Raw genomic sequence first — 23,111 nt, 5'->3', positions numbered from 1 at the left:
TTTTTTCTACAGTTTTTAGTTTTTGTACTGCGCATGACACAAAGAGTACTGAACTAACGAACCAAAGAGACACAGAAAGTGGTGCAGGTGTTCTGCTTATCAGTAACAGAGCACAGAAATTTTAGTTTGTACGTTTGGAAGTTGAGACCCTTCTTACTAGCGTCAGAAAGAATGCAGTTGCTGAATCCACTACGAAGCAGAAACACTGTCACAAAAATCGTATATATGTTTTTAAAAAGGGACATGTTTTTTTATAAGGGGGCAAATTAAATCCACATATGTTTTGAAAATGGCACATGTTTTTAAAAAGGGGGCAAATTAAATCCACATATGTTTTGAAAATGGGACATGTTTTTAAAAATTAAATCCACATATGTTTTGAAAATAGGACATGGTTTTTCTTATGGGTCATATCTTTTAAAACAATATGCATCTTAAAAATAACCAAAATGAGAATATGAGACGAAAAAAAAACATACACCATTTTCATTTTGTACCGTGTATAAGTTTATTCCCCAATCCAGGAAACCCACCGGTTTGCAAAGTGGTGCTTTCAAAATGGTCTATCGTTTCCGATTTACCCCCCATTTTGATAGTGGTGCTTTCCAGTTACGCCGATTTCAAACTGGTCGATTTCAAACTGGTCGATTTCAAACTCCAAACGGAAATGAAATGACGTAAGTCGGAAATGACGTAAGTCGACGCTCATCGCCAGAGAAGCCACCAAGTATCGGTGATCGCTGTTTACGTCCTTGTTTTCACCGTCTTGTACGCGTTTTCTGATCAGCTACGTGTCCCCAGGATATACCAGGTTTGTGTTGTATTCAGACTATATAAAGTCTTGTTTGTTTCATGAATATGATTAAATTCGACTGGAAATGCGTGTTTTGTAATGACGCCAGATGGGGGAGGGGGGCATGAACTCGTACGAATACATGTTCACCACGCGTATACACCACCATTTGTTACTAGTAATAATGTTTTATCTGTGTGCATGTGCTTACATAATGGACACATATGCATCTAGACCTTCTGGTGAAACGGTGTTGCTTTCCAGGATAGTTGGCCATTCTAACGGGAAACTTCAAACATATACAAAGAAGAATGGTAGAAACTAAGAAAGGTTGAGCCTCGTATGTGTATGCCTTGAGCCTCCCGATCAATGATCTCAACTCAAATCGTAGCCAACATGCCAGCTAGTAGCAATACATCGATGGAAACGAGCAGACTTTATTGTAAAGCAATTGTAGTAGAGTAGAACTAACTACGCCTCCTACGGAGACGAGAGAACTAATAGTAAAGGAACTTTGAACCAAATCAAGCCGCAGTACTTAAGCTGGATGTCAGGATGAAGCCCTTAAGCTTCTATGAATGTTCACGTTTGTATGACGTCCCTGACAGCCGAGAGGACGAAGACCTCCTCTTGTTTTGTTGCAAAGTTTATAGTAAACCTGTTTCCACAACTTACCGGCGTGTCGCCATATCCTCCTCCGTACATTCCCTCAGTATTGATAAATCTCCCGATCAATGATCTCACCTCAAGTCGTAGCCAACATGCCAGATAGAAGTCTTGTTGTGGCCCAGGAAGCCTCTTTGAACTGCGGGGATTGGTACAGCCACACTGTAAAAGCTATTTTGTACGGTGGCCGACAAGTACAAATCTCGGATGCATCTCGAAGGAATTTCGGAGGCATTTCGGAGGCATTTCGGAAGCATCTCGGAGGCATCTCGAAGGCATCTCGGAGGCATCGCGCGGAGGCTTATCTCGGAGGCATCTCGAAGGCATCTCGGAGGCATTTCGGAGGCATCTCGGAGGCATCTCGGAAACGTCTCGAAGTCATCTCGGAAGCATCTCGGAGGTATCTCGGAGGCATCTCGGAGACATCTCGGAGGCATCTCGGAGGCACAACGCCCAGACCAATTGTATAGTGGACGGTCCCTGATGGGTCAAGGGTTACGTGGCAAGGCGACAACCTGTCGGAAGTTCACCTAGTCCAAGGAAGTTGTACCTGGTGGCATTTTGTTTGAAGTGGATTTTGTGCACTTCACTTTATTGTGCCAAGGTGCTTGAGGGTTAACAGCCGTCATTTTGTTTTTAACATTCAATAACTAATTATTCTAACTTAGAAATGTCAAGTTTTATTTTTGCTCCATTTTACAGGACCATCCTCAGGGTTAGGGATGTATAAGGGTTAGGGTTGGGTTATGTGTTATTCACAGGAACATCTAGGGGGGAGGCAAAATCTAATAATTTCGAGGCCTCAAAAAGACCTGCCTACATACCAAGTATGAAGACAATTCATCCCCCAGTTATATTGTTTACAGACACACTAACACACACACACACACACACACACACACACACACACACACACACACACACACACACACACACACACACACACGCACACACACACACACACACGCGCACACACAAACGCTGTGCAAAACATAACCTTCTCGGCGAGGATAACACTGACGGAAAGTGACGTCTAGCAGTGACTTAAACTTTGCGTGTTTACGGTGGTACTATCCGAAGGACTCGTACCCAAAGCATTGCTGAAAGGCATTAAATATTCCGAGCCGGAGCCTTTTTGAGGTGTTTAAGTGACAACCTCGGCACAATGAAATGAAGAAGTCTACAAAATACACTTAAAACAAAATGCCGCCATGTACTAGGACTCGGTGGACTGTCAGCGGGTTGCCACGCTGCCACGTAACCCTTGACCCATCAGGGACCGTCCACTGTATAATGGGCCTGGGTGTAGTGCCTCCGATATACCTCCGCGCGCTGCCTCCGAGATGCTTTCGAGATGCCCTCGCGCGCTGCCTCAGAGATACGTTGGAGATGCCCCCGAGATGCGTTCGAGATGCCTCCGAGATGCCTCCGAGATGCCTTCGAGATGCCTCCGACATGCCTCCAAAGTTTGTACTTGTCGGCCACGGTAATTTTGAGTTCGTATCAAATACTGTAAGTCACATCATTATAGGACTTGTTCGGTGTAATTGATAACTTTGTAGTTTTCTTCGCATGTGTTCACAAACTGCCAGCACAACTTGTAATGCAATAGATAAGAAACTGGACCCTCATGAAGCCGATGAAGAAAGTTCTACATGACATGCTCATCATCGTATGGAATATTTATCAGAAAAGTGATTGAGCTGGATGAAGATGAAGACTGACAAGTTTTGTACATTTGCTCGTCCTTGATACTCAGGTTAGAGGACGAAGACCTTCTCTTGTTTGTGGTGCAAAATTTATAGTAAACCTGTTTTCACAACTTACCGGCGAGGCTGCGTGTCGTCATATCCTCCTCCGTACATTCCCTCAGTATTGATAAATCTCCCGATCGATGATCTCACGCTAACTTAACATGCACAGGTTTGGTCCCACAAATATATCGGTTTACAACCCTTTGTCCCGTACTAGGAAAATGAGTTGTGAAATAACTGGCCAGCACTACAATGTGCATTCCGTTATGATACTTACATCATTGTCCAAAATGGCAGCAGTTTTGAACATTTGCTCGTCCTTGAGAGCCAGCTCAGAAGAGGAAGACCTCCATATCCTCCATATCCTCCTCCGTACATTCTGTTAGTATTGATAAACCTCCCGATCATTGGACTCAAGACATAGCCCAAATATCAGATAGTTATCGTAAATTCCTACTGAATGAATAGAGGAGAATATCGGTTCAAAACGAGCTGATGTTATTTCAAACCGATGACACGCGGGATGCCCGTTGGTTAGGGTAGAACTACACTTGCAACGAAGATGATAAAACTAGTCTACTGATAATCTTGGACGGCGTAATATGGGTATCTCACTGGGCTACGCCTGCTTGCGCAAAATTACGAAAGAATTTAGTAAAGTGGCTAAAACCGGCGCCACATGATGCCAAGTTGTCGGCTGAAGTTGCATATTCCTTAAATTCCAAGAAATTTACGATTGGCAAAATCAAGTAAATGGGCGTAAAATGGCGCAAAGCAGCACAATAACTACGACTATCTTTTTCATAAATTCTGATTATAATACCTTTTTAATTTAGTTGCAACACTGCAATTTCCAATTAAGTTATCTTGTGTCTGATTTTGAACCGCAACTGGCCCACACTACAATAGTGTACTGTTCAGGTACGCCACCTATCGTCATCCAGGAAACCACAGTTAAGACGATGGAATCGGAAGAAAACATTGGAATGTTATTAACTGGTTATTATATTTTACTTCACAATATGTACGCTAAAATAGTGTACTGTTCAGGCACGCCACCTATCGCCATCCTGGGAACTGCAGTTAAGACGATGGGATCGAAGCAAAACATTGAAATGTTATCAATTATTGTACCTATATTATTGTATGGATCTGAAGTCTGGTGCAACAGTAATATGAATGACAAATCTCCGATAGAAACTGTACATTTGAAATTCTGTAAATGAGTTTGAGTTTGACATGTTATTAACTGCTTCTAACATTCCGCCGGGAGTTCAAAGTTCAATAGAGAATACGGAAGCATTACGTCATCACCACAACTGGTATTCCCCCAGCCGACACTTCCGCTTTTAGGTTGTTAAGTTCTTTTACGTTGCGACTAGAATTCGTTTCTAGACATCGTTAGTGTTCTGTCTTCTGGACATCATTACTAGCCGTGTTGCGGGGACACTTCTCCCTGTAGACGTGCAGTGCCGGAGGTTTGTGACGGCTAACAGGTATGACCTGGCCGAGACGGGGTACGGCCGCGCCCTTCTGGCCGCCATGTCTGATATGGACAGGCTACAGGAAGTGGAGGTACTGAAGAGCCTGGGAGACTTGAACGCGGAGAAAGGAAGACTCTACAAGACCGAAGCTTCACGGAACTTGGGGCGGGGCCTGAACCTGTACAGGGCCGCACTGCTTCGGTGTGAGGACCCGGGGGAAGGGGAGTCTCTCCAACATAGGGTCAAACTCGCCGTGAAACTCATGCAGAAAACGTCCACAGCTGGTTCAATCAGTGACACAAAGGTTTACTCTGTTGTAAGGACGGCAGAAATCTTACAAGACTTGGATAAGAAACGGGCTAACGGTGGCCATATGGACACCATCTTAAATGGCTACACGAAGATTCTTGTAGACGGAATAGCAGAGAGAAACTGTTTGTTAGAAACAGAGGCTCTGAAAAGTCTCGGAGACGTGAACCTTAAGAGAGGAAGAGACTTAAAGGAGCCCGGACACTTGACTAAGGCTACGGCCCTGTACAGCACAGCCCTGGAGCGATGTGACGATCCACATTGGAAAACCGTCCTCACACATCGCTTACTACACGCAGCAAAAGTCAGGAGAGACATACAGGAAGTAAGATTTTTAATCGTTATCAACATACCTCAATATAATTGAAATGCACATGCAAACTTAACATTGCTTTACACATAAATGTAACCAACTATGTCCCGAATAGTCACCTCAGCTATATATATAGTATAAAGCTAAAGTTTGTCGACCCTTTTACCCTTGCTCATTTGCTATTGCCACCTGTGTACCAACGAAGCTCCTGTTTGAAGTAACGGATGACCTGACCCGTGAGATGTCACGTTCACTCTCTTCACTGTGGCCCAACAGTATTGTATTGCAGGAGTGCAAACAGTGTTAGTTGTATGGCCACACGCCATGCGTATTAATGACCGGGGTGTTGATGTCAATGTAGTTCATTCATGTGTTAAGGGGAGGGACCTGTTAATGGACCTGCGCAGAAAGCCCGGTTTGAAGGTCCACGTTTTTTTTCTTGTTATTATTTTTGTGATTTTTTTCCTGGTGAAATCTTTGGTCAATTTTGGCCAGTTTTCAGGCAGGGGGACCAGACATGTGTTTAATTTTCAAATCCAGAAAGAAATTGTGACCTTTGACCTTTGTTGTGGTATAGAATTGCATCATTTGGGAGGGGATTTTCCCCTGCTAGACCAGTGATTCCCAGCTGCAGGGGGTAAGATCAGGGATTGTTTACGTTCAAACACGTCTAGCGCGTTAGAATGCAGGAGTCGAACCCCGGCTTATTCCAAAAACGGCAACTAGAGATGTTTAGCTGTCCAGTGGATGGAAGTTTTTGGACATTGAAATACTGTTAAGTGTACTTTGAAGCCTGTTTTTGTTCCTTGTTTTGTATATAATCTGATGGAAGTCTGTTCAACTGCTCCCTCCCCTTAATGCTGATTACAGGTTTGCGATAGCAAAACCTGTTCTGTTTTTGCATCCAAGGAAGGGGGCGGCCATGTTGGATGTGACCATTTTATTGGGAGGGGTGTTCTTTTCGCTGATGTTGGGTGTGACTATTTTGACGGAGGGGTGTTTTTCTTGCTAGTTTTCTTTTTTTTGTTTTCTTGCTAATTTTTTCTTGCTTTGGGTTGGGTGTGACCATTTTTACTGGAGGGATATTTTTTTCAGTAATGTGTGGGTGTGATAGATGGAAGTTATTAATGTGGTGGTGTTGTGACCTTGCCGTTGGCACAAATGGACACAAGGCCCACTGTACTAAAGGACGAGCAAGGTCCACTGAGCATCATGTTGTTGTGATCTTGTCGAAAAGTAAGGGACGACAAGATCCCCAACGATAGAGGGTTAATATAGATTTGTTATTTAATGTGATGTTGGATGACAAAGTGTTGGAATTGATAATATTGGGGGGGGGGGGGGGGGGTGGTGGTTTTTGTCGCTAATGTTGGTTCCCTATATTTTCTTAGTTTTGGGTTGGGTGTGACCATTTTGACCGGAGGGGTAGTTTTTGCCACTAATGTTAGGTGTAAGAGATGAATGTTATTAGTGTGGTGGTGTTGTGACCTTGCCGTTGGCACAAATGGACACAAGGCCCACTGTACTAAAGGACGAGCAAAGTCCACTGAGCATCATATTGTTGTGATCTTGTCGAAAAGTAAGGGACGACAAGATCCCCAACGATAGAGGGTTAATATAGATTTGTTATTTAATGTGATGTTGGATTAGAAAGTGTTGGAATCGATAATATTGGGGTTGGTTTTTGTCGCTAATGTTGGTTCCCTATATTTTCTTAGTTTTGGGTTGGGTGTGACCATTTTGACCGGAGGGGTAGTTTTTGCCACTAATGTTAGGTGTAAGAGATGAATGTTATTAGTGTGGTGGTGTTGTGACCTTGCCGTTGGCACAAATGGACACAAGGCCCACTGTAGTAAAGGACGAGCAAGGTCCACTGAGCATCATGTTGTTGTGATCTTGTCGAAAAGTAAGGGAAGCCAAGATCCCCAACGATAGTGGGTTAATTATATTCCCCTTCCAGTGGGAAGGGGGATATACTGTTTTTGCTTGCCTGTTCTTCTTCTTCTTCTTCTTCTTCTTCTGCCAAAAACCAAGTAGATGTGCGGTGGTAGCTCTACTAATGCTGTTGCAGAAAGTTATATGTACTATATGTAACATGGTACGGATGTTATATTTGAGATGTAGGTACCTAGAGGAAAGGTGAATACACCTGACAATAAATTATGCTAATGAGGACCTAATTTGCATAATCTATGCACAAACTTCTATTTCCCTTACCGTAAAAGCTGCGGATGTCATCTTTGAGATGTAGGTATCTTTAGGAAAGGTGAATGCACCTGGACATAACTTATGCTAATGAGGACCTCATTTGCATAATTAATTCATAAACTTGTATTTCCCTTACCGTAAAAGCTGCAGATGTCATATTTGAGATGTAGGTACCTTTAGGAAAGGTGAACACACCTGGCCATAAATTATGCTAATGAGGACCTAATTTGCATAATTTATGCATAAACTTGTTTTTCCCTTGCCGTAAAAGCTACGGATGTCACATTTGAGCTGTGGGTACCTTTAGGAAAGGTGAACATACCTGGCCATAAATTATGCTAATGAGGACCTCATGTGCATAATTGATGCATAAACTTGTATTTTCCTTACCGTAAAGGCTACGGATGTCACATTTGAGTTGTGGGTACCTGTAGGAAAGGCGAGCACACCTGGCCATAAATTATGCTAATGCGGACCTCATTTGCATAATTTTGGCTCAAACTTGTATTTCCCTTACCATGAAAGCTACGGATGTCAGATTTGAGATGTAGGTACCTTTAAGCGAGGTCAACACACCTGGCCATAAATTATGCTAATGAGGACCTCATTTGCATAATTTATGCAGAAACTTGTATTTTCCTTACCGTAAAAGCTACGGATGTCATATTTGAGTTGTAGGTACCTTTAGGAAAGGTGAATACATCTGGCCATAAATTATGCTAATGAGGGCCTCATTTGCATAATGTACGCATAAACTTGTATTCCCCATACCATGAAAGCTACGGATGTCATATTTGAGATGTAGGTACCTTTAGGAAAGGCAAAAACACCTGACAATAAATTATGCTAATGAGGGCCTCATTTGCATAATTTATACATATCCCTCACCGCGAAGGCTACGGATGTCGTATTCCAGATGTAGGTACCTTTAGGAAAGGTGAGCACACCTGTCTATAAATTATGCTAATGCGGACCTCATTTGCATATCTTAGGCATTAACTTGTATTTCCCTTACCGTAAAGGCTACGGATGTCATATTTCAGATGTAGGTACCATTAGGAAAGGTGAATACACCTGACCATTAATTATGCTAATAAGGGCTCCATTTGCATAATGTATGCATAAACGTGTACTTTCCTCACCATTGAAGCTACTGATGTCATATTTAAAATGTAGGTACCTTTAGAAAAAGTGAACACACCTGACCATAAATCATGCTAATGCTGACCTTATTTGCATAATTTAGGCATGTACTTGTCTTTACTGTCAAGGCTACGGATGTCATATTTGAGATGTAGGTACATTTAGGACAGGTCAGAAACCCTGGCCATAAATTATGATAATGAGGGCCTTATGCATAATTTATGCATATTCCTTTCCATAAAAGCTACGGATGTCATATTTGAGATGTAGGTACCTTTAGGACGGGGGAATACAACTGACCATAAATTATGCTATTGCAGACCTCGTTCGCATAATATATGCAGAAACTTCATAATACCATTACAGTCAATGCTAAGGATGTCATATTTCAGGTGTAGGTAATGGAAGGGGAATATCCTGCATTTTCCTGAAAATGTTGCCTTTCTAGTATAGATTTGTTATTTAATGTGATGTTGGATTAGAAAGTGTTGGAATTGATAATATTGGGGGTGGTTTTTGTCGCTATTGTTGGTTCCCTATATTTTTCTTAGTTTTGGGTTGGGTGTGACCATTTTGACCGGAGGGGTAGTTTTTGCCACTAATGTTAGGTGTAAGAGATGAATGTTATTAGTGTGGTGGTGTTGTGACCTTGCCGTTGGCACAAATGGACACAAGGCCCACTGTACTAAAGGACGAGCAAGGTCCACTGAGCATCATGTTGTTGTGGTCTCGTCGAAAAGTAAGGGACGACAAGATTCCCAACGATAGAGGGTTAATATAGATTTGTTATTTAATGTGATGTTGGATTAGAAAGTGTTGTAATCAATAATATTAGGGTTGGTTTTTGTCGCTAATGTTGGTTTCCCATATTTTTCCTAGTTTTGGGTTAGGTGTGAGTGTGACCATTTTGACCGGAGGGGTGGTTTTTGCCACTTATGTTAGGTGTAAGAGATGAATGTTATTAGTGTGGTGGTGTTGTGACCTTGCCGTTGGCACAAATGGACACAAGGCCCACTGTACTAAAGGGCGAGCAAGGTCCACTGAGCATCATGTTGTTGTGATCTTGTCGAAAAGTAAGGGACGACAAGATCCCCAACGATAGAGGGTTAATATAGATTTGTTATTTAATGTGATGTTAAATTAGAAAGTGTAGGAGACGTGATCTTAAAGAACATGGCAGTTGTGGTCTTGTCAGAGATGTAGGGACGACAGCCACAAAAACCATGAACGATTAGTTTGTTTAATGGTGAGATGGCCAATTAGCTTTTGGAATAAAACTAAGTCAATTTTGAAATGGTGAATACTTAAGACCCTTTCCTTCTTACAATAAACAATGGCCGATGTATAAATACGGTTTCTTTTAGATGCCGATTTGAAGACGAACACATCAAGGATAAAGAAATGACACAGAGACAAGGATTCCCGCATACTTACCAAGGGAGACGTAAACGTTATAACACTGACTGATTGTGACTTCATAATGTTGACTTACTACGATCCTTATTAATTACTGAATGTCTCTATTGCTCTCTTGACCTTAACTTCCTAGTTTTACAAATCTCTCGTCTCCTGTCTTACTCTGCTCACACAACATTGATTACTTTATCTCTTCGCTGCATGCGCAGTTCACTTAAACAAATGAATAACCGTCAAAGAATTATAGCACAACAATAGCAGAATAATTCTAAAGTAACCGTTCCAAGTTTGGTAAGGAGTTGCACTGTAACTTCTTGGACGTAAGTGACGGAGTGAAATGTTACTGCAGCTTGCAATTGCATACACATTTGTATTGGGTTTCTACCATTCGTACATCCGGTTTGATTTGAACTGTCGTCGACGAGGTTAATCACCTGTATTTTGTTTCATAACGTTATACATGCAAAATCAGCTTCTAAAAGTTGCACACTAAAATAAACAACAAAATAGACAATACGTATTCGTTTGAATCAAATAAAGTGGACAACATGTGCACGCCAGTGTGTGGATTCTCTAAATCGTGTCAGGTAATGTCTGGTTGTAACAGCACAATCATTGTAACACGGCTCTGATGCTGGTCCGGCAGTGGAAGGTCTCCGGCGACCTCCCCTGCTGCGGTGAGAGTCCGTGTGGGAATCGGCCAGATTGTTCCAGGCCTGGATTGTTCCTCCCTAGTGCACGTGGATACCGGGTGCCCCGGATGACCTTGTAGTCCGGTATAGGTGACCTGCTGTGCAGGGATCGAGAAAAAACATACAGAAATATATCAACCTGAATGCTCTCTTCTTTGGTTCTTGTCGTCTCTGAAGACGGTAGACAGCTTCGGTCGATTTAACCTCTTGAACTATTGACTTGAATTAGACTATTCCAAAATCATGATTGGCTTTTCTTTCTCAAAGTAGTTGGCGGTGGCGTGTTAGTCATGTAGTTGCTAGGTCCTACAGCCACAGGGAAACAAAATTTAGAATGTATGTGACACTGATAAGCTGTTTGACATATTTCTTAGTACCTACGGATATGGCGTGTTATACTTACTTCAAGGTTTTGGAGTTCGATTAAAAAAAAGGCTCGAAATCCGCATTTTAGTACAGGTAAAATTGTACTAATTTTATCTTTAGCTAGGAAAACATCATTTGGAGTTAAATATGCGTGAAACTGATAAGCAATTTCACAATTTTGGGTCCCTAGGAATTTGACCTCTTATCCTGTAACTAAGGTGAGTGAAGTGTGTACGTGTAGGGCTCAAAATCTGCATGGTAGCACAGGTAAAATTGGAGTTGTGCAGGTAGTTTTGACGGACTTTTACTAATTTAGGCCCCCATTCCGTTGAGTTATCTGTGAAATCTTTGGTCGCTCATAAAAGGTTGCTGACATTTGAGATTTTGGGTCGCCGTAGAGATTCCACTTCAGCACGTTTTCCAGGAGTTCGGCACTCTCACGGCGATCTGGCCAATTTTACGTTTTTTTAATGGTATTTATCATATCTTCGAATTATTGTTTTATTAATTACAAATCTTTATAAGTATTCATAAATGTTTCTAACAAAAGGAAATATAAATACGAGAATACTATGTTTCAGAAGTTGTTCTGATCATTTGCAAACATTTGGAAAGTGACTGTCAAAAGAGATCATTTTTTTGAATAGATTTGAAATATAGATAGCCAGATAGGTTTATTTCATATTTCGAAATATTTCGAAATAAAGATATGGGTCATTTACCCCCCGTAACCGTGTGGTGACTTGGAATTGGGCCCTTATGTCGCCGTGAGAGCGCGGCGAAAGCGCCGTCCAAGTGGAATGGGGGTATAACTAATACTTTAAGAATTGGACGAATGCGACGTATCCTTTTTTTCTACATTTGTAATTATGTTGAGCCCAACATACTGTTGGGCGCAATATATTGTGTTCGTATGGTTTCTTTCTCCTGTCAAATCTTGTTATCGACTCAGCTCGGTCGTCCCTCCACCAACTGAGCTGAAATTTGGTAAACAGGTAGAGTGGGTAAATACCCTGGGAGCCTTTTTAAAATTTTTTCGATATTGACCTTGAAAGTGATTTTATTGAGGTTTTTCTGACCAAAAACGTACATTTTAGCCTCCTGTGCTCTGGAAATACATCCAAATGACCTGAAATTTGCTATGGTGGTACATTGAACAAATATTTAAAGAATCCCATTCGCACTTTCGGCATACAATACTTCGAAATACGATTTTAGAGGGTGTTTTGGGAAGAAGATCGGCTATTTTCCTCATATGGGGTCACTGGCCTATAGGTCACATCTTTATTCATCTGGCCGGGTGGACTAATTCGGTCAGCCAATGAGAGAGCGCAGATTTATCAAGCACGACCTGATTGGTTGAAATAGTCAATTTAATTAGGGGCACTACTAGTACTCTGACAGGTGCAGACACAACTTCACTACTCCCTGGCTCACATCCTTGTGTTGTAAGTTATTGTTGTGTCCTACTGAAGTTATGTAAGTGCAATTGAGAAGGTTCAAAACTTTTTTGGTGGTATTTTTCGACACACACGGTGTTTTTCTTATTTTAACACTGCATGGAAACAAAGATTTCTACAAGTTTGCAAGCTTGGACACTATGGTAAAACCTGACATTTCCTCGCTATGTACACGAATTTTCTACCCCTCTGTCACCAAGATTGGACACTAGTGCGCACAAAAGTGCACACAAAGTATCCAACGTTTCCCACCTTAGGAAACATCCCGTGTCGGGACGTTGACAATAACATTAACATTAACAATAGAGAGTTGTGAAGTGCGTGAAAATTTACGTTGAGCAAGGAGGCCCTTGCTTTGAGTAGTTGTTTAAAGTTTTTGTCTAAAAATGACGTAAACCTATCAGTAAGAATTTTCAACCTCCTTGCGTAAGCCCCTGTTACATGTCTACACTATCGGGCCGCGGGGAAGTCTTGAATATCGGCGCTGATCGATAGCGCATTAAACAAAATGTGTGGCGTAGCGTTGTACTAAAAAAATAATAGCATATGAATATGGGTGCCTGGAAGAGCCCATCCATGCATAGGGTTTCAAATTGGGAGAGATCCATTTCTGACTGGTCTTCAATTCAATTATTCATTCAAATACCAACATTGCAGACATACAACAAACGTTAGCCTCTATGCCACAGTCGCTTTTTGCGTGGGGAGGGAAATGGGCGAAACATGTTGCATTTGCTCCCGCAAATGTTGCCTTTCTAGTTTTTTATGGTTTTTACACGTGGACAAATGCGACGTATAATTTTTCGACATTTTTAATTTATCTTCAGCTAATTCTACATTTGTCGGGGGTTGAGGTTTTCAAACGTGGACAAATGAGATGTACTGGAATTAGTTTTGGAATTTTTACGTTTGTCAGGCGTAAAATGTTAATACGTGGATGATACATGCGACGTATTATTTTTTCTAACTACACAACTGATTCTAAATTAATTTGTCGGGGGGGGGGGTGCACATACTTGACAAAAAGATGTACTAGAATTGCATTTCTACGTTTTTCGGGCATATGATTTATGGTTTTCATACGTGGACGATGGGACGTACTGTTTTTTGTACATTTGTACTTTTTCTCCAGTTAATGCTACATTTGTCGGGGGTGAGATGTACTGGAATTAGTTTTGGAATTTCTACATCTGTCAGGCGTATGATTTTCATACGTGGACGAGTGCGACGTATTATTCTTTTCTACATTTGTAGTTTTTCTACTGTAACAGTCTACCTTTGTCGGGGATGTAGATTTTTAAACGTGTACAAATAAGTTGTATTGGACTTAGTTCTTATACGTGAACATGCGACATACTAGAATTAGTTCCGGGAATTTCAACGTTTGTATGGCACATGATTTTGAAACGTGGATGAATGCGACGTATTTCTAAATTCTAGGCTGCTAAGTTAAGATACCATGAACTAACTTGAAGGTAGTCTCCGTTACTCCGACTCTACCAAAAACGAATTGCTCATTTTTCATCAAACCTAAAAAGTTTCAATAACACTTTTAACAGCCATTCTGAATATCAAACATACGTCGAGATGGTTTCGAAAATCTCTACCTTGCCATGAAAGGTATCTAAAATGACCACGAAAGCGTAACGTTAACATAAAAACTGAAAAGACCTACCTGCACAAAAACAGAAACAGACGCCTCTTACCTTGGTTCTGTACAGATCGGCTATGGTGTTATTTGTCCTTCCAGTCTCAGAATCTAAATTTCCATAGTCGAGTCCTGTCTGCGGAACGTGCAACAACTTTTCCTGCCTTGGAGATTAATGAACAAACGTCTGGTGTTGCTATTTTCAAACAGTCCATATTCTTCAGTCTCTTCTGGCCGTGCTTCCCCGTTGTTGTTTCCACTGCTGACATGAGGGTGATACATCCCTTCTTGCTCACCATGTTGTCACAACTTTCGATTAGAGGTTAGAAATCTCCATATTATCGCTAGAATTGAGTTGTTTTCTAACACAAGAATTGCCGTTTGTTCTCATACGTCTAGACACTGTGGCCACGGTACTATACTGTGACTGCAGTTGTGTCGCCAACCAGACGAGTACCCTGTAACTGATACTCCCATGGGTGCATCCATGTTCCTGTGCCTGGAGAAGTCATTAAGCCTCGGAAACAGGGCTTAAAATTGAAAGCCAGTCAAAGTTTCCATCACAATGGCACCATACCAACTTTGCTAACATGTCATACCATTTGTGGTCTATATCTATATACTATATTGCCTAAAAGACCTAAAATTTAGTCAGAACAAGATGTAACATTGACGATGGATTAAGGGCAAGGGTAACGGATTAAGGGCTAGGGTTATGGATTAAGGTTATGGTGACGGATTAAGGGTAAGTATGGCAGATTAAGGGAAAAGATGACGGATTAGGTTATCGGGTGACAGATTAACGGCTATGGTGACGGATTAAGGGTTATGGCGACGGACTAGGGGCAAGGGTGACTGATTGAGGGCAACCACTGTGAGGGATCAAGGCTTTCGTGACAAATTAAGGGTTATGGAGACGGATTAAGAGCAAGGATGGATGATGAAGGTCAAGGGCAACGGATTAAGGGCCAGGGTGATGGATTAAGGGATAAAGTGACAGATTAAGGGTAAAGATAGCGGATTAAGGGAAATGAGTACAGATTAAGGAAAAGGGTAACGGATTAAGAACTAAGGTGACGGATTAAAGGTAAGGATGGCGGATTAAGGGAAATGATTGCAGATTGAGGGTAAGGATGGCGGATAAGGGGAAATGATTACAGCTTAAGGAAAAGGTAACGGGTTAAGGGCTAAGGTGACAGATTAAGGGTGAAGATGACGGATTAAGGGAAATGATTACAGATTAAGGGAAAGGGTGACGGATTAAGGATTGTGGTGACGGATTAAGGGCAAAGGTCGCGGATTAAGGGCTATAATGATGGTTTAAGGGTGATGGTGACGGATTAAGAGCAAGGATGGCTGATGAAGGTCAAGGGCAACGGATTAAGGGCTAGGGTGACGGATTAAGGGATAAAGTGACAGATTAAGGGTAAGGATTGCGGATTAAGGGAAATAAGTACAGATTATGGGAAAGTGTAACGGATTAAGGGCTAAGTTGATGAAATAAGGGTAAGGATGGCGGATTAAGGGAAATGATCACAGATCAAGGCAAAGGGTAACGGATTAAGGGTAAGGATGGCGGATTAAGGGAAATTATTACAGATTAAGGGCAAGGATGACAGATTAAAGAGAAATGATTACAGATTAAGTGAAAGGGTGATGGATTAAGGGTTGTGGTGACGGATTAAGGCCAAAGGTCACGGATTAAGGGCTATGGTGACGGTTTAAGGATGATGGTGACGAATTAAGGGGAAGGATGGCTGATGAAGGTCAAGGGCAACGGATTAAGGGCTAGGGTGACGGATTAAGGGATAAAGTGACAGATTAAGGGTAAGGATTGCGGATTAAGGGAAATAAGTACAGATTATGGGAAAAGTTAACGGATTAAGGACTATGGTGACGAATTAAGGATAAGAATGGCAGATTAAGGGAAATGAGTACAGATTTAGGCAAAGGGTAACGGAGTAAGGACTAAGGCGACGGATAAAGGGTAAAGATGGCGGATTAAGGGAAATAATTACAGATTAAGGGAAAGGGTAAAGGACTAAGGTGACGAATTAAGGGTAAGAATGGCGGATTAAGGGAAACGAGTACAGATTAAGGCAAAGGGTAACTGAGTAAAGACTAAGGCGACGGATTAAGGGTAAGAATGGTGGATTAAGGGAAATGAGTACAGATTAAGGGAAAGGGTAACGGATTAAGGACTAAGGTGACGGATTAAGGGTTATGATGGTGGATTAAGTGAAATGATTACAGGTTGAGTGTAAGGATGGCGGACTAGGGGAAAGGATTACAGATTAAGGCAAAGGGTAACGGATTAAGGACTAAGGTGACGGATTAAGGGTAAGGATGGCAGATTAAGGGAAATGATTACAGATTAAGGGCAAGGATGACGGATTAAGAGGAACGATTACAGATTAAGTAAAAGGGCGACGGATTAAGGATTGTGGCGACGGATTAAGGGCAAAGGTCGCGGATTAAGGGCTATGGTGACGGTTTAAGGATGATGGTGAGAGATTAAGAGCTATGATGACGGGATAAGGGCAACGCTGAGGGATTAAAGGCTTTCGTGACAGATAAGGGGCAAGGGTGACAGACTTGGGTCTCTGCTGACATATTAATGTTTATGATAACGGATTAAGGGAAATAGTGACGGATTCACTTCACAAATTACCATGCAGCGCAGATGGCAGCTTCTTCAAATAATGTACATCTTTGTCTAAGCTTCCTGCACACCATATTGCATGGTAATATATCGTTACTGTATTCTGCAATCCTGTTTGAAAGATTTCTTAACAAAAACACCCCTGCAGTTCCGTGGCAAGCTGCTAAGGGACCGAAACTTACCCCACTTCTTTCTTACGTGAAATTCAAAAGTGGGGTAATTATGCAAAAGGTTTAAGTGAAAATGTTCTTTTCAACTGAAGGTACCACCGGAAAAGTACATTCTCCCAAGGGGGTGGGTTTTACAAAAATATTTCATTTCAGAACAGTCAGTTTTTAAGATTTTGCAGGGGATAGAGATGAAGTGAAATATGACGTATTTTAACTATTTACTTTACAACTGTTACCTTTCTAGTTATGTTCATTTCCCCCCACATTAGTTACACTGAAACGCAAACCTGTTCATATTTGCTGAACAAGCTAATATTTATCTCTAGTTTTGAATCTGTTGTTACGTGTTAAAGATTTTAGTGTAGGCAATAGTTATCTATTATCATCTTTCACCCCATAAGCATCTTCCACTCAGACATTGATATTGCTTAAATTTGGACTTGTTGTATCATAACATTAACTGTTAAATTTGTATTATTGTGTTATATATCTTAATCATCAATCTACAAGCATAAACGTTGCTTCAATTGGTAATTTTTAGATGATCCTGAAGGGCAAAAAGACGAACAAATGGCTGCCAACTGGACCTGACAAGGTCACTTCCACTATTTCTCAAGGTCATGACCTTACTAGTGCAGATAATAGCAGGTGAGTGACGTCAGTCGAATAGTTTTCATGTCCTCTGTTATGTTAACTTATGCTCGGTCATTATATCATAAATTGCCCTTACGCAAGGGAACTTAACTGTTTTTCTCCGTTACTTCTTCCTCTTGTCCAAACAAATAATGTCAACGACCTGGACCAGACGGCTGTCACCATGGTTACTGAGGTGTAACAGATACCCTGTGGTGTTTGATTACATAATGTAGCAAGTGGCAGGAGAGAGTTGGAGAGCCTGGTCATTATATCTATGAATGTGTCCGAGTAGAAATAAACAAAGCAGTCGTTTGTTAAGCTAGACTATGTATCTGCGTGCAAATGCTGTTGTATTTTTTTTGACAACTTCGAATTTGACAAAGGTTCCCTTTAAGATTTGAGGACTTTTGTGTCGAAAACCAAAGTATGTTGGACAGAGCGTTTTGAACGAACAACGAATTGTAGACACAGGAACGACTAGAACTTCATACATAGTTTAGACTGGCGGGATTCTTCTAACAGCATTTTTAAGTAAAAGGTAGCAAACGATACTTTGCACCAACGCATACATTCCACAATTTTGGTGACTCTTAGATAAGATATCAATTTTAGCGTTTCATCAACTTGTAATCCGGCCCGTTACTTTGTACACCAGGCAGTGCAAAGAACACGTGCAGAAAGGTGACGAGGCTGTACAAAGGGTAGAACTGGACTCAGCAGAACAGCACTTTGCAGCAGCGCTCAAGGCTGTTCATGTGAAAGGTAAGACAGCTTGCCTAAAAGGGGGAGACAACATCTCTAAAACAGTATTCTCAAATCTGATTGAAGTATGGTGTTTTGTTTTTGAGTATTTTTTTTCAAAATCATCATCATCATCATCCCCCACCGTTTCTTATTTTTGAATTAAATGTGTAAAAACTAAAATACAAAAGACAAATGAAAGATCATGGACATTTATTAATTGCCAAAATAGTACAGTAAGTTTGAACAGGTTTTGATATATACTAGCATATTTCATATACTGCCGATTAGTCATTATAAAAATGTGATTGAAGTTCATAACCCGAAACTATCGTTTCATTTAAGATTCAATCTCAGATCAGTACGACAAAGAGGTGGAACCGCTGTGTAAGCTAAGTGATGTCTACCTGAAAAGAGGAAAACAGTCGAAAGACGGAAGTGATTTCACCAAGGCTGCAGCACTCTGTAATGCAGCACTGGTCAGAGCAAGGCCAGAAGGCAGACGCGGCATCCAACAAACAATCCTAAGAATCAGCCGGTTGTTTGTTGAGCACGTGCTGGGGATCGAGCAAGCAGTGGACATCGGCGACACAGAGAAGCACAAATTGACGTTGACGGAAAGTCGGAGGCATGTGGAAGATGAGATCAAAAGAATCGAGCAGCAGGTAGACCCCTACAGCCTTGATGACGACGATCCGAAGATAAGAGAAGTGGAGAAGAAAAGAGCGGAAGCAATCATAGCATTATTTCAAACTATTGCTCAACAGAGAAAAACGTTCATAGCCGGCCTTGTAGATGAGTGCATGGAGGTAATGGGTCCCCCTCCCTGTAAGTACGCCATGATAGGCCTGGGTTCACAGGCTACAGGATTAGCAACCCCGTACTCTGATCTGGAATTCGCCATATTGATAGAGGAGGAAACAGAGAATAAGGTTGAGTATTTCCGCAACCTCACTCACTATCTGCACCTCAAAGTGATCAACCTGGGAGAAACCATTCTCCCGGCTATGGCAATAAAGTCGCTCAACGATTTCTCCTCAGACGACCCTCTGGACAACTGGTTCTACGACTCTGTCACACCGCGCGGGTTTGCGTTCGATGGAGCCATGCCGCATGCATGCAAGACTCCACTGGGCAGGGGTAAAACGTGCGGACTTATCCACACACCAAGCGAGATGGCAAACATCTTAAAGAATGACTTGCTATTTTACCTAAAGAAAGGCTACCATCTGGCCAGCATATTGGGGAACGTGTGTTTGATCACAGGAGAGCAGGACTTGGTCGATGCGTACTCCACTTTATGGAATAAGTTGCTTCAAAGTAGTAATGGAGCAATATCTGTGTTACAAGCAGCTAGCATAATGAGCGAAGAAACAAATATTAATATGTTAAAACCCAAAGACCTAACATCTAGTCTGCTGAATGTGAAGAAAGAAATCTACCGATTTTCTACCCTTGCGGTGTCGTGTTGGGCTCTCCTCCGTGGTGTACAACCAACCACAATCTGGGAGACTGTTCAGAAGATGCACATGAACGGAATCGTCACGAGCGAGAACGCGCATCACTTGACGGTGCTGGTCAGCATCTCAGCAGAACTGAGGCTGCGGACGTACATAAACAACCGTGGGCAGGTGGAGAACATGTCGGCATTGTCGTACATGTCTACTAACACTGATATTGGGGAGAAGTTGAAGAAAGTTTTTTACTTCTCAAATACAAGACAACTGCTGAGGTACTATTACACGGCATCACCATTAAAGGCCTTTATTGGAGAAGTTTTCGAAAACCATACACCGCCTATACTTTTTGACAATTCACCAAGGTTGCAAGGAAGCGTATATGCCAGTCTGTGTGAGTACGAAGAAGCGAAATTGTGCGAGGAAATAGCACTAAAAAATATTCGGTCTAAATATGGTGAGGACACCGCACATCCTGACATCGCCAATTCACTCAACCGATTGGGTAACCACTGGCATCACCTTGGTGATCACAAAAAGGCCATCAGCTATCATGAAGAGTCACTACAGATGGTTCGGATTATCTATGGTGAGAACACTGCACATTCTCACATCGCAACATCACTTAACAACTTGGGTAACGCCTGGGGTGACCTTGGTGATCATAGAAAGGCCGTCAGCTTTTATGAACAGTCACTACAGATGGAGCGGATTATCTATGGTGAGAACACTGCACATCCTCACATCGCCGACTCACTTAACAACTTGGGTACCGCCTGGTGGAAACTTGGTGATCACCGAAAGGCCGTCAGCTTTTATGAACAGGCACTGCAGATGAAGCAGGATATCTATGGTGTGGACACTGCACATCCTGACATTGCAGCTTCACTTAACAACTTAGCTGTCGCCTGGAGGCAACTTGGTGATCACAGAAAGGCCGTCAGCTATAATGAACAGTCACTGCGGATGAGCCGGATTATCTATGGTGAGAACACTGCACATCCTGACATCGCTATGTCACTTGTAAATTTGGGTAACTCCTGGATGAGCCTCGGTGATCCCAGAAAGGCCGTCAGCTACTACGAACAGTCACTACAGATGAGTCGGATTATCTATGGGGAAGACACTGCACATCCTGGCATCGCGTCGTCACTTAACAACTTATGTATCGCCTGGAGGGACCTTGGTGATCACAGAAAGGCCGTCAGCTATTTCGAACAGTCACTTCAGATGAGGCGGATTATCTATGGTGAGAACACCGCACATCCTGACATCGCGTCGTCACTTAACAACCTGGGTGGTGGCTGGAGTGACCTTGGTGATCACAGAAAGGCCATCAACTATCATGAACAGGCATTACAGATGAGTCGGAGTATCTATGGTGGTGAGAACACTACACATCCTGACATCGCGTGGTCACTTAACAACTTAGGTACCGCCTGGAGTCACATCGGTGATTACAGAAAAGCCGTCAGCTATCATGAACAGTCACTACAGATGAGGCGGAGTATCTATGGTAAGAACACCGCACACCCTGACATCGCCGGGTCACTTAACAGCTTGGGTAACACCTGGAGGTGCCTTGGTGATGGCAGAAAAGCCGTCAGCTATCATGAACAGTCACTACAGATGAGGCGGAGTATCTATGGTAAGAAAACTGCACATCCTGCCATAGCATCGTCACTTAACAACTTAGGTGCCGCCTGGGGTAAACTTGGTGATCACAGAAAAGCCGTCAGCTATTATGAACAGTCCTTGCGGATGTTGCGGAGTATCCATGGCGAGGGTACCGCACATCCTGACATTGCCCAGTCACTTCACAATTTAGGCTGCGTGTGTGGGGACCTTGGTGATTACAGAAAGGCCGTCAGCTATTTTGAGCAGTCCTTGCAGATGTGGCGGAGTATCTATGGCGAGGATACCGCACATCCTCACATTAAAAAAACACTCAAAGTGCTGACTTGGGCGCGTAGACTCCTTGGTGATCACCAAAAGGCCGCCAACTATCAAGAATAGTCACTCAACAGAAGAAGGTTACTGTTATAATTGAAGCTAATGTAACGACCTCTGTAACTGGATTACTTGCGTCATGCCAAGTGCTCAACTGTATGATATCTCAATGTTCACGTTGCAATATTTTTACAGGGCGGTAATACCGAAGGTCAAAGCCTCTCTTAGGATTCTGATTCGCCAGTCGTGCACAGGGAAATAAGGCACAAACACAAGGGGAAACGCCTACTCTAAGTCCAGCTATCCCTAAGGCATTTTAGAACAAACTCATATGATGTTGCATTCTCCAAAGACGATAGATAGAAAGTCGCTACACCGATTTAAAATGTTCTAGCGTATCAAATTAGATTGTTACAATCTTCGATGGCATATATGAAATGGTTCTTTAGATTTTGGAGGGAGGGAAGGGAAATCTACGCATGGATATGCTTATGAAATATGATATCGCGAGTCACTTTTTGCATACACAATAATGTGTTATAACAATACATTATGATTATGGTTACAGGAAGTTGTATTTTTTTATACTAATTGTGTCGAACACTGAGTCTATGATATGATCTACTGTTTACATCTCGAACACACAGAAGCGGCATGTGTGTCACTGGAACTGTGGTGTCAAAAAAAAGATACATCTCTCTTACATAATCTCTATTCAAAAACATTTGCACAAAAAGGTATGCACAATTATATAACACTAAACAGATCTTAAATACAGACAACTTTGAAAGATACACAATTTTCACCAAAATTGGTTGGTGACGAATACTGCTCTTCAGCCGTAGTTTGCAAACATTTGAGAGTAGCTCCAAAACCGCTGCGTCGGTATGGCGTAACGGTTAGAGCGTTGGACTCAGAACCAATAGGTCCGGGGTTCGATATTCACTATGCTCCGACGCTGTGCCTTTGGCAAAGGAACTTTACACGACCCTCCCTGACGGTGGAGTCACGCCCACCGAGCCACTTTGGCTAATCTGTCAAAATAATGTGTGCCAAGAACACACTGCGGATTTGGTGCGCCGATGTGTCAATATCTGGATGGATATCCATCAAGAGCTGTTAATTTGTATTTCATGTATTATTTCTTAAACCATTAACGTTTCCGACACGTTCCGTAATAATCCACGTTTTGTGATGCAACCACAAGACAGGTAAGTCACCAACCTTTCAACTTTCACCCCTG

At 42.1% G+C, this 23,111-nt stretch overlaps 1 protein-coding gene across 1 annotated transcript; it reads left to right on the top strand.

The window, feature by feature from the left end:
• The first annotated feature begins 1,554 nt into the window (after nt 1-1,554).
• LOC136426435 (uncharacterized) lies at nt 1,555-22,999 on the top strand. Its single transcript, XM_066415100.1, has 5 exons — nt 1,555-1,859; nt 4,647-5,331; nt 17,626-17,732; nt 18,376-18,482; nt 18,807-22,999. Exons 1-5 carry the CDS (start codon nt 1,555-1,557, stop codon nt 21,932-21,934), a joined length of 4,332 nt encoding a protein of 1,443 aa, XP_066271197.1. The 3' UTR covers nt 21,935-22,999.
• Nucleotides 23,000-23,111: the final 112 nt, after the last annotated feature.

Source organism: Branchiostoma lanceolatum, chromosome 2 (genome assembly GCF_035083965.1).
Source record: "Branchiostoma lanceolatum isolate klBraLanc5 chromosome 2, klBraLanc5.hap2, whole genome shotgun sequence".
Classification (NCBI taxonomy): domain Eukaryota; kingdom Metazoa; phylum Chordata; class Leptocardii; order Amphioxiformes; family Branchiostomatidae; genus Branchiostoma; species Branchiostoma lanceolatum.
Note: the sequence above shows the minus strand (reverse complement) of the source record. Positions and strands in the feature narration are given on the sequence as shown.

Excerpts from the sequence above, each read along its gene's own strand:
- LOC136426435 (XM_066415100.1), top strand. The coding sequence starts at position 1,555 with ATGCCAGATAGAAGTCTTGTTGTGGCCCAGGAAGCCTCTTTGAACTGC. Across the intron at positions 1,860-4,646 it reads ATCTCGGAAGCATCTCGGAG|CCGTGTTGCGGGGACACTTC; the intron begins GTATCTCGGAGG and ends CATCATTACTAG. Across the intron at positions 17,733-18,375 it reads ACTAGTGCAGATAATAGCAG|GCAGTGCAAAGAACACGTGC; the intron begins GTGAGTGACGTC and ends TTTGTACACCAG.